We start from the raw sequence: 13,118 nt of genomic DNA on the forward strand, positions 1-13,118 counted from the left end.
AGCAGCTTGGCATTTCGTGCTCCTCCCCGTCATTGTTACGAATAATAAAATACAAGTTATTAGTTATTTAACTCAAGTTCAGTTACTGTTTATTATTTTCTTACTGTAAATATACAAGTATTTAGGTGAACTCTAGGCTTGAACCATAAACAAAGGGTGTAACTACACAAAGTCACGATACACATCTCAATTTTCAAACACAATATAATATTATCTTGATATTGAATACTATAAAAAATAAGATATGACATTTGAGGTTAAAGTATACCCTAAACAATATATTGCTCAATATTGTAAATGAAATAATTTACATTTGCAATAAGCATTGGCGCATTTTTATTTCTCGATAATACGATGTATCCCTACACGCCTACATCACCCATAGGTTTTTAAAGATACTAGTGGCCAGAGCCAACCATTGTTATCTTGGAGGCACGACACACTGACCACTTCCACATCAAAAAACAGGCCGGATGTGGGTGGAGCTAGAGATTCCTGGTTGCATTTTCCTTGTATTGTTTTTTCTTTGGGTGAAAAGCTTAACACTTCTTTAAAAGTGACTATTTTGTGCTCTGGCCACATGTGCTTGGTTGTATCATTTAATAATAATTCATTAGTCATGATAAATATTATTCTTGTGACATTTTTCAACAACTTTCTTTAAAATGCTACAAATATAGTCTGTGTTAATAAATGCTAGGCTATTTACAGTATGACAGCATTTCAGATGACCAATTTGTCAGATTGTGGAGTTCATTGAGGTTTTAAAAAATAAATAAAGAATTTGAAAAGAATTGTATGCATTATAAATAAAATTATGTAAAAATATTAATTGCTGGAAAAATGGAGGCTGAAGCACAATTAACTACATGACATGCCATATTATTTGATAAATGTAAGAAATAATCCAACACAAAATAACAAATATGACAAACATGCTAAGTTCAATGTCTGGAATTAGCTGAGGTGACATGAAGGCCAGCAGCAGATATCTGCCATGTCCTTAATTTTTCAGAATATTAAGGCCTAATATAATTTAAACAGATAAGTTTGAAAGCAATTTTTGTACCAGACTGTAATTTTTTGCTGTAAAGTTGGGCATTTTAACAATTGCGAGTCTTTGGAACTGACTTCCTTTCTGATCAGTTGATGAATTGCAATTTCAGTCACCTCCGCATTGCCTTCATAAGAGACCAAGAGGTTGCCAATTGGTTTGCATAGTCAATTTCATGCGAACAAGTGACTTGTTCAATTTCAGCTGAAGCTTGTAGGGGAGAGACTTCAGATACAAGACAACACTTGATTGGTCAGAACATCTATTGAAACACTGAAGTTCTCATTGATGTCATAAAATAATTTTCATCCATACTAATTAAAGTAAATGTCTTTTAAATGCAAATTTAGTAATTGTTTTGAAGCACAATAGCTTATTGATGACCTTAAGATTGACATATTAATGTTAACACCCCAATGAATGTTAACTTTGACTTCAGGGGGACTTTAAAGCTGTATATGGACATCAAAAGTTTAAAGCAGACATGATGTTATGATGTTAGCCAGTAGCAGTGACAGTTGTTTTAGGAAGCATGTGCGTTAGTTTTGAAGTACGAGCCTTCTCCTGAGCCTTCGGACTCACAGGCTGTCCTGGTTCCTCTCCGCCCAGGATCCTGAAGCCAAAACCGGACTTCTGTCTGCGTAGGTGCACCTCCACCTCCTGGAACTCTGCTGAAGACACACAGTGCTTCACACTTTAGTCATTTCTCCACACTACTCTCATAATTCAAGGGTAATTTAGTGCTCTAGTTGACATTTAAGACCCCCATTTTTCTTCACAGACTACTTAATTTGTTAATTCGTCCATTTGATGTTCTTGAACTTGTATTGAGAGGTTCATTCTCAAGGCAAGGAGAATGATAAGTGGCATAAGCTGACAAAAAATGTAATGAAAATTACCTGTATAAAATTTGTCATACGTATTTGTCTAATTGTCATAATGTGATACATTTTGATTAAATATCTTGTTTTTAACAACACATACAGATGATAAATGATATTCAGAATAAAGTGGCAGAACAAAGGTTACCAATACAAAAAAATTAAATAAAAAAAAGTCATTCATTGATAATCAATTTCATTTTTCATATACAATACTTTGATATATGATATATCATATGAAATACTTTAAATATCATATGATTTTAGGTGACAAAAATAGCATTTGTTTGATGATATTTTTGAAAATAGCATTTTAGAAAAAACTGCTTTAGCAAATAACAATTAACAACAGATAAATATGGAGGCTGTTTGAATAATACATTTTAATTTTATGTCAAATGATTTAAGATGACAAAAAATACATTTAAACGGTAATCTAAAATTGCAAATGTAATCATGTCATACATTTTCATTATATTTCAAATGATTTTAGGAAACCAAAAAAATGTATTATAGCATTTTCGTACATAAAAAATGTAAAGAAAATAAACAGAGGTGACATAGTACATGTACAATGTACAGTCATGTGAAAAAATGAGGACACCCTTTGAAAGCCTGGATATTTTGTACGTTTTTAAAAAGTTTATACTTTATACGTTTGTACATTTTTAAAAGCCTGGGTATTTTGTGCGGTTTAAAAAAAAATTTACTTTTTTCAAAATACTCTCTAAATGTAATTCTACAGAAATGCATATTCTAACTGTGGAAAAGTAAGGACACCCAACCCCTTAGTAGCTAGTGTTACCTGAAATAACTGCAGTGAGACGTTTCTTGTACCAGTGTCTGACATTAGTCTGAGGAAAGCATAGCTCACTCTTGAATGCAAATTTCTTTTAGCTGTGAGATGTTTGAGGGTTTTCTTGCATGTACAGCTCATTTCAAGTCACCCCACAGCATCTCAATAGGATTATGATCTTTGACTTGGCCATTTCAGCACTCTTCATTTCTTAATTTTCTTGGTTGATTTACTGGTACGTTTAGGGTCATTGCCCTGTTGCATGGTCCAGTTATGTTTCAGCTTTAATATTCAGATAGATGGTCTCATGTGTTCCTTAAGCACCCTCTGATACACAGTAGAATTCATGGTGGATTCTGATGGTGAGCTGACCAGGTCCTGCTGCAGCAAAGCAATCCCAAACCATGACACTCCCATCACCGTGTTTCATAGGTATGAAGTTCTTTTCCTGAAATGCTGTTTCTGGTGTCCAAAAAAATCAATTTTAGACTCATCTGTCCAAAGAAAATTATTCCAGAAGTCCTAGTCTTTGTCAATATTCTCTGGCAAACTTCAGTCTGGACTAGATGTTGTTTCCTCCTTGCACACCTCTAATGCAAGTTAAACTTGTGCAGTCTCTTTCTGATTGAAGAGGCATTTTGGAGAACTCTTGTTTCATCTTGCAGTCTGCTCTCAGGGTAAACTTGCTGGGATGACCAAACCTTGGCATGTTGGCAGTTGTTCTAATAGCCCTCCATTTAAAGATTATTTTACGGAGAGTGGAATGGCTCATTTCAAAATCTTTTGAGATCTTTTTAAATACCTTACCCGACTTGTAGGCTGCTACAATTTCTTTTTTTTAAATTTTGTTTTGCTCTTACCGTGGTACTCACTTTCACTTCAACAGTCAGGAGAACACCAAAAATACATTTCAGAGGTTTAGAAAGGGCAAACTTCATTCAAATGATTTACTAATAACGTGCACCTGTTGTGGTACACCTGTCTGTGATTTGAGCCATTTTAAATTTAAATAAATGTGAGGTGTCCTAACTTTTTCCTCAGTTAGAATATGCATTTCTGTAGAATTAAATTTTTTACAAAAGGTCTTGAAGAGCCTTTGTTTCAGTAAATTGTTTAGTTATATTACCTTTATCTTCTGCATTGTTAAAATTGAGATTAAATAATCATTTATTAAAAAAACTTACAAAATACCCAGGCTTTCATAGGATGTCCTAATGTTTTCACATGACTGTATATTACATTTTTATTATATATATAAATAAAAAAAACTAATTTGTAATTCATTAATTAAAAATCCATATAATTTCAGTAAGTAAATCCAACATTTATTTGATGATAGTAAAAAAAAACAAAAAAAAAAAACTTTACCAGACAAAACAAAGTGAAACGAAAAAAAATTACACAGGTCACAACTACTGGATATAAGCAATGAATTCCAAACTTCCAGAGTGTATTTTCTGGTGAACTCTTTGTGTCAGATGTTTCTGTTTTGGGTGTAGATTTATTTACTCACCGGAGGGGTCAGCAGGGAGGGACGCTCGAGGAAGGCCTGGCTCTAAGAAAGAGAGAGAGGTACAAGAACAGCCCATAAATCACAACTTATATAAACATACACCTGGAAATATAGGAACTACAGTACAGTAGATACACAACTTGTCTCAGTGGTTACAAAGCAATAGGGTTAATGTACAGTACACTGCTCCCAAAAAAGAGGCTTAAAAGACAAATGTCATTCAATCACCAAGATATGAGAACCTCCGACTGACTGACTTGAAATCAAGTGGCATTTTTACTGGATGTACAGTATGTTATGAAGCCAGTTCTTGCTTAATTTAGGCATTAGAGTTATATAATTTCTGTATGGTTCATCTCAGGATTCACAGCAGACTGGATGCTGAAAACATGTACTGTATAATGAACTCTGCTTAACTGTTTGAAACCTCTATGCTAGTCATTTTTAACAACTATGAGTGTATTTTGTGATGATGATCACATGCTTTTCAATTGACTGGTCTGGCATTTTCCATTACTTTGATTATTTTAAGCAAATTATCTCTTTTGAAATCAATCAGTTAAATCAAATTACATCAAAATACATTACAACTGACATTAAAATACATTAAAATAGTCAAATTACATCATAGTGTTTGTGTGCATCTCTGTGAGATTTTGCATGCTTTTAGAGTTTCGTAATATGTAGATGCTGCTGTTTTTTATATTGTTAAATGTGTGCTTATTAAATGATTACATATTTGCTAGTTATATAAACAGAACTGATGGATTTAAATAGAAATAGGAGATAAAAACTTGGAATTATGAAGTCCAATTCAGAAGGGGAAAAATAGCATTTTCTTACAATTGCTTTTTTTTTTTTACTTTAAGAAAGAAACAAAAATCTGAATACATGGCAGTTACCTTTCTTTTTTTAATTTAGTAGAGGAAACAAGATTTTGAACGATTTTGTGTTTACAAAATAATTGGGTATATTTATTATGTGTATATAAATACACACATCCAGTTATATATGTACATACATGCATAGAAAAATTTGATTATGTAAGTACAAACATTTATTTTATACGCGGTTAATTTATGATTAATCCTTAAACTGCACTATTTCTGAATGTTTTAAGAAATTCAAATTATTTCAAATGACTAAATTTACAATTTGCAGTATATAATACATGGAAAAATCCCAAGTATAAAACAACTACATAAATAAGCAGAATAAAACACTGGATAACAATTTGTAAAATTTTGATTTAGTATCCAATTCTTATTCATTCATTTGTACAATATCATTTGTAAAGTTTAGCTTGATTAGCTCATTCCCCAAATACATTTAGGTTGGGGGGTGGGGGGACACCTCCGTTTAAATATCTTACATTTTCATTAAAAGAAAAATTGTATAAGTTCATATAAATTAGCCAGTTTTATGACATAACAAAAAATAGTTACTTTCCTCATGCCTTCAGGCTTCAAAGATCACATAAATATGTATTGAAATTAGCAGAATATTTGTATATAATTGTACTAGGTATTACTGCAATGTTAAGAATTTGGAAAGACCAGAAAGAAAGATGGCAAAATCTTTACAGCAATATGGATGCAATAATATTCAAACAGTTTTAAAACATTAAGGTATTATTCACACAGATAATTTTTTTCCAGTCCATTACGCTACTTTATACTTTTCCAATTCTTACTTTTACAAAGCACCACTCATCAATGCCAGATCTAAAGCTGTGGACCAATATTTTGTTGACCAAAAACTCTTTAAGGCAAGTAATTTCAATCATTTCTGAAATCCTCTTGGTCAGGCATGTAAAAGCAAAGAACAGATTAAAAGTATAAATTACAAGCTTTATGTAAACATATGAAGCACTTTTTAAGACACATTCCTTATGTTTTTTGACCAAAGATGCGACCTGTGTGAATGGCCCTGAGTTATGATTGAACCCACTAAAACATTCTGTTCAAACTGCCTTAATCATAAAATATGAAACATGTCTCACAAAAGAAAAATAGAAAATGTAATCAAGTAAATGAGCATACTTACCTGGAGTTAGAAATTCCGTACAATAGATGCTAAAGTGTCAGAGCAACATACAGTAGTACTCCTAATGATAATAACGACACAAAGTAAAAAGAAATACTAGAGGAAACTCACAAATCTATAACAGATCATTCCGCACAAGATAATAGCATACACAAACAACACCAACATATACTGTATCAACCAATAAACCCACTGCCAACCTGTCATCTGTAGCTGCAAATACTAAAAATAAAACAATATATGAAATAAAGGTGGTGGTGTAAAATAGGAAACATTAATGAGGAAGCGCACATCAAATCCCTGCTGATTTAAAACACTAGAAAAAAACGTCTAGCATGATATACACCAGTTCAGATTTATGTAAATGCACAGAGAAAAGAGTAATAATGTGAAGCCAAACAGACCTCTATTGATTTAATCGCTGTTCAATATAAATTCACCTTTAGAAATGTGACTATTCTTCTTGAACCCCCCGCTGTCCACTCATCTTATTTCAAATTTTGTTGGGTTGTTTGAAACCTTTGCCTCAACTTCTAATGAGAAATTTAAACTGGCTTGGGAGGATGAACTTGGAATTGATATATCAGGGGGAACTATGGGAAAAGTGCCTGACTACTGTACGGTCCTGTTCGATAAACAGTGGGCACCAGTTAATACAGTTCAAAGTTATGCATCACCTGCACTATGCCAAAACCAAATTACAAAAATTTTTATCCCTCTATTTCACCTATGTGTGACAAGTGTAAAATTACAGAGGACACCACAGGTCATGCGTTCAGGTCTATTTTTGGACAAAGATTTTAGATTTTTACTCCAAGGCCTGTAATATTTCCCTCCAACCGGACACAGAGCTTGCTATTTTTGGTTTTTCAGAACACTCCCTCACCATTCCAAAACATCTCCAACAAGCCCTTACTCTAGGCATGACTGTGGCCAAGCAGCTAATACAAAAGAACTGTAAATTTTTTACCTACTTCTTTTCTAACCTGGTTAATAGATATGGTCTCCGTTATCCACTTGGAAAGGTTCAGATTTATTAGGTCCAACTCTAACGAAATATTCCTTGCTACCTGGGAACCCTTTCTTAGATACTTAGACCTGAAATTTGCTCATTATAAATTCATCACCCCTCATGAAAACTGACTGACACACTACCTTATAGGACTTTTTAATGTCTACATACTGTGTCACTACATATTGCATCTCCAACAGCTGAACCCACATGTATGGCAATTCATGTTATATTTACCTGCAATATATATATATATAAAGAAATGCGACCATTGACAGTTCAAATGTATCTGTTCAATATGCAGGCAATAGCACGCTGGGAGTGAGTATATTCATATGAGCTGACACATTTCCCACTATTTGCTGAATTAAACATATGCTTATGCTTAAAATGCAATGAATATGAATGATGGTTCACGGGGAACTCAGAAAGTTCAGAAAGTCTGTATGTGTGGTAACTAGCGTCTCTAAATTTGGTTAAAAAAGTACCGCCTTTAATAATTCAAAGTGTTACGCAACGTCAAAAACGCACTGCGAGGTCACTGAAGTTTCCCAGGCTTTTTCTACAGCTCTACAGATCTCGATTCCAAATTGACAAGACACAACAACCTCAAAACACACACCGCGAGAAGAACGCAGACTGTAAGATGCAAAAGTGAAAAGAGTTTGGTGAGACTGAGAGCTGACATAATGGTCATTGAAGACTTATAGCAGTAAATGTCATTTTTTTAAGGGCAAACTATAAACATTTATTCACTCCACAACAACAACAAGTTCTCTCAAAACGTCACAAGATATTCAAAATCCAGAAAAGAAACCAAAAACACTCTCAAATGTTCCACGTGATTCAACTGAATCAAATTCAATTGAAGTTTGTATTAGCATGTGCCAATTTCAGAAGAAACAAAGCAGGTAAAGCATACATCAATGCTAGCTTCTGGTGCTAGGAAAATGTGGTTCCTTTACTTACGCCTATTCTCATAGATAGCCCTGGACTTCTCATACAGGTCATAAGGGTCAGGTTTGGCCAGGTCAAATTCTGGACCTGAAGGCCAGTGCAGATATGGAGCGCTGTGAGGAAGAGCATGGACAGATAGACTAGTTGTGGGACTGCTGAGAGGATCCCAATGCTCCAAAACCTGCAAATACACCAGCATTCAGTAAAGCCTTCAGTCATCTTCATCAATACCACTGCTGTTAAAAACTAGTTCAAACCAGTATAGATGTTTTAATGGTTTCCAAAACAAATATCATAATAAGCATTACAATGCTTATGCAGAAGTTGGAATTTGGTTGTCATACCTGACGAATAAAGGTCATTATTTGACATCAATATGGCGGTTTAAAATGTGATGTTGGATTTGGTCACTTTCGAACACAACCTAATATCAACCAAATATCAACGTCATTTAATGTCATTATTGGAAGTCAAAATAACTTTGTCCCCAGACGCTGGTGACCTAAATCTTACCTAATTTTAATGTTCTATGATGTGTGTCTGCTGGGATGTTAAGAAGAAATCTAATTGATTAAGAGAAACAGTTGGAAACACACATGAACCACTGCAAAGTTTAATAATTATTTTATTGTGTCTTTAAGGCATGTGACTGTGTGAACGTTCAACATTCAGGCAGAAGAAAATATAATGTTTGTAACAAGGGTTGTAAGTAATGTGAGTTACGTACTTTTCTAATGCATTAATTTGAGAAAAAAAATGGAAAAATAACTTAAAAATAATGTAATGCATCACTTACCATAAAAAATTACTAAATTAGTTACTTTTTTGGGGAATAACTCAATATTGTAATGGATTACTTTCAAAAGTAACTTTACATAACACTTTGTAACTTTAGGAAAGATTAATTGTATTTATGTATATATACGATGAAGACAACACAGTGTTATTTTATAATATTGTTTGCAGATGATCCTTACAAAATCATCTTAATCAATCTAAAATTATGAATTCTTTCCAGATATAGCTATTCACTTCATCTAATGAGATTATACTCAACAATTGCAATATGTATCGCATAATAAAACATTGCAGTGTCAGTTTTATCAAAATCATGCAGCCCTAATTTGTAGTGTTTTAGTACATATTACATTAGGATTTATTGATTTGAATATGTTAAAATAATAGCAGCAGAAAGCAAGTATTTCTATTATAACCATTACACATTTCTTTTTTTTAGTTTTTAGTTTTTATTATTGTTGTTGTTGTTGTTTTTCAGTAGGCTGGGCTGAATTGTGTAAGCACACTGTGCTTTTCTAGTCATGAGTTTCAATGGCTGTGGGATGGGGATGTGTTTAACAATGAAGTCGCTTTCTTTGCGGTAATTAGTTTTTAAATGAAGCGTACACACACAATGCATGGCGAGTTGGTTCTAGCTCAGCAAAATAAGGACTCATCAAGGACACTTCTCGCATTTCTCTAGTGCTGACGGTACTGAATGTAATCTTGGTGTTTTCTCATGATAATGCAGCTGTGGGCCAAACATTTCCAAACCACTCCACTATATCAGGCTCTCCAAACCACAACCAATATTAGGTTTTGCAAGCGGAATGCACAAACGCGAGCAATCATAAAGGTCTACTTTTTCTGAAATCAAAGCACATATTTTCACAAATGGTTTGATTGCTTGGTTTGAAATTATGTGCAGTTTCACTCCCTTATGTCTCCTTGTCATCTTGTCCTTTTGGGATTTGAAGTGATTATTGAGAAACTATGCTGTTTTTATAATCGAGATGGTTCAGCTATAGAGAAACAATGACACAAAAATAAATAATAATATATATTTTTAATAATAAGCATATAACAGTTTTGTCTGGTTACCGAATCTGATTGGCTGATACTCTTGTATATTACTTTGTCCACAGAGTGGCAAGCAGAGTATTACAGTCTGACAAATATTGCAGCTGTTGGACAACATAATGTTCTTTTGAGGCTTTTTAGGCTAGAATGTAGTTGTTTAAATTGCAACTATGCAGTTTATTATCTTAAATATTCATAATTTAGGAGATTCAGTGCGTTATCGATCATCAGCCTGCAGTAGAGCAAAGACGGTTGACGTTCTGCTGACGACTGCATAAAGTTCTTAGGGGAAAAAAATCCTCGTATTTCAAAACTACAGCGGATCAAATCATTATAAAACAGGTAAGTAACATTCAAACAATCTCTCTCTTTTGTATGTTGTAGGGCTGTAGTTATAACATAGTATTCTATTAGTGATTGCTTTCCTTTGGCTTTTTCGGGGTTAATTATTGTGATATCCCAATTGCAACAGAGAAATACTGGGAAACCTTTTGTAGACGAATAGGATTTCATGCCGTTCAGCCATTTAATCTCAAAATGTGAGCAAAATCATCTGCTTGGTCATCATTTTAGACATTATGCTAGCAAGAGAATCTCTCAAATACTAGATCTAAAGTGACGGTTGTTAAGTTACATGTGTTAAGACATGTTTGTTAAGACGTTTCAACGGTTTCTGCTGTTCTGATGTCAATTGTAGAATGAATGGTGGAAGAAAGTAGTTACTCATACAAAACGTTTTTTGAGACTCTCCGTTTGATTTTTTTTTTTTATATACATGATTATGCCATCAAACTGTTGTATAAACGCAATATCACACTCGTAGCAGTGAGATATGGCTGTATATCATTACTGGTCATATATATATATATATATATATATATATATATATATATATATATATATATATATATATATATATATATAAAATTATTAATAAAAATAAAATAAAATATTTAATCATTTTCCACAGTGTTTTAGAGGTGCTATAAAAAACTGGCCAATAACTGACCTCAGCTATACATATTAATTCCAAACAAAGCAAAATACATAACACAGTATCATTGAAAAAATATTACTACAATATTTTTATTACATTTATATAATTTGATTAGTTTCTACGATGCCATTTTGGATTTAGCTTTTCGCTTATAAGGCAGCTTATTACAATATATGTGGATTAGGTTCTCCGATGCCATTTTAGATTGTGCTTTTCGCTTATAAGTCGGCTTACTACGATTGACACATTGTGGGGTTGAATTTATTTTTCAAAATGCGAAAATTACAGGTGAAAATTTCAGATTCAGTGTGCAATAACCTTTAGAGTTAATCCAAATCTTTAGCAGATGGTATTACAGATGGGTCATTTTTATTTTACCTGTATATGTTTTTCGGGCTCCTAAAGTGCAAGGAGCCAATGACCTGCATTTTATGATACTCCAAATCTTCATAAGATTTAATGTCCTATTCAAAAAGGTCTTGGTGTGAAGATGATAAAAGTAAGCAATAGTAAGTGCAAATACCCTTTAAGTAAAAATATTCATCCAAAAGGGGACATGTACAGTATATGACCTCACTAAATCTAATTCATAACAATAAGAATTGTTTAACTCTTTAAAAAATAATGATAAAAACGGTATTTTAAGACCAAACTACATTTGAAGAACTTCATTTTCCTGAAGGCAATTACCTGTTAAAATGATTTGAACCACATTTCATAATTGCGCTTCCAGTCATTCAGATTAAAATTCCAATTCATGTTCCTGTCAGGTCATGGACAGTTCATTTCCAACTCATAAATCAAAATGGAGGTGATTAAATTTAATATTTTGCCCAAGTCTGGATGACAAGTGTGCAGAGCGTCTTCCAATTCAGAAAAGAAGAAGTTTTTAAATTAAACAAATGGATTTGGCTTCATGCCAAAATGCAAAGCCAAACAAAAGGCATAATTGAAGTAAAGGGGGAAAAACAAATCAAGAAAGAAGATGCCAGGATGAGTAAGATGCCAAGGCTTATTAAAGGAGGTCAGTGTTAGCATGCTAATCTGGAGAAGGCAAATGCCTCTGGGCTGCTGTGTGCAACTGTGAAACAAACAGATTAAAATGTGTCACTGCCAAATAAACTTAAGCACACACACACATGAGCTCATAGATGATGTTATTACTGCTTGAGCAAAGCACCATGACGTTCAAGCTCATGCAAATATATATTTTTCGCTCAGAGCAAACAGTCCTCAATGTTCTGCGGCTGATAAAGGACAAACGCTTTCGGTTGGTTCCTGTCATGTTTGGGTTCCGTTCAGGTTTGCGATTAATAAAAAATGCTGCTAGTAATGAATATTTGATGTTTTAAACTTGATCACAGACTCCTCATCTGAAAGACTGAGAATTAACTGAGAAAGAAAATGAGGCTAAGGAGTTTATTGCTGAGAGAGGAAAAGAAAAGACACTGATTTTAGTCTTTAATAGTCAGGTCAAGTAAGGTCGCAATGTTCAAAAGTCTGGACAACAGACTCTAAGTAGCTTATAAGAGAAATATGACTCAATAAATTACATGAAACAATTACTATGTATGTATCAGGCCTGTGCTGGTGTTTAATATTGCAATATATTGTGATAATGAACATGCATGATGTTGTTATCGTTGACACTTCCAATTACTGTGAATAATTATTTGTTATTTAAGCTCTATTATTGAATAACTTAATTACTGAAGCCTATATATTTTCACTTATAAATCTGGTCTAAGACATTCTACAATTTTCGAAATATTTATAGGCATATTGTTGATTAACGCTGTACAACAAGGCTCCATTTGTTAACATTAGTTCATTTAACTTAACTCACAATGAACATTTCAAGAGATCACACTTAGCTCATGATTTGTAAGTAGCTTGTTTGCCATGCTGTCCCGGGAGAGAGCCTTGAGCTCAAGGGATCCTCGGGCCCAGGGATCCCTCCCTTTCGCAGGCCGAGAGGAGATTGGTTGATCTCAAAACTCCCCCA

The 13,118-nt window shown here is 33.5% G+C and overlaps 1 protein-coding gene across 50 annotated transcripts in view; it reads right to left on the bottom strand.

Moving 5' to 3' along the window:
- The window catches only part of magi2a (membrane associated guanylate kinase, WW and PDZ domain containing 2a), a 332,684-nt gene that overhangs the window by 30,776 nt on the left and 288,790 nt on the right, over nucleotides 1-13,118 (bottom strand). For 19 of the 50 annotated variants that reach the window (XM_087247162.1, XM_087247169.1, XM_087247172.1 and 16 more), the window contains 2 exons: nucleotides 4,245-4,286; nucleotides 1,637-1,725 (listed from right to left, as the gene is read on the bottom strand). In XM_087247162.1, coding sequence (XP_087103288.1) covers nucleotides 1,637-1,725; nucleotides 4,245-4,286 — 131 coding nt within the window. Of the gene's footprint in view, nucleotides 1-1,612; nucleotides 1,726-4,244; nucleotides 4,287-8,271; nucleotides 8,441-13,118 lie in introns of all 50 variants that reach the window. The other 31 variants (XM_087247179.1, XM_087247160.1, XM_087247201.1 and 28 more) reach the window with 7 other exon arrangements.

This window comes from Danio rerio, chromosome 4, assembly GCF_052040795.2.
Source record: "Danio rerio strain M-AB ecotype USA chromosome 4, GRCz13ab, whole genome shotgun sequence".
In the NCBI taxonomy this organism is placed as follows: Eukaryota; Metazoa; Chordata; class Actinopteri; order Cypriniformes; family Danionidae; genus Danio; species Danio rerio.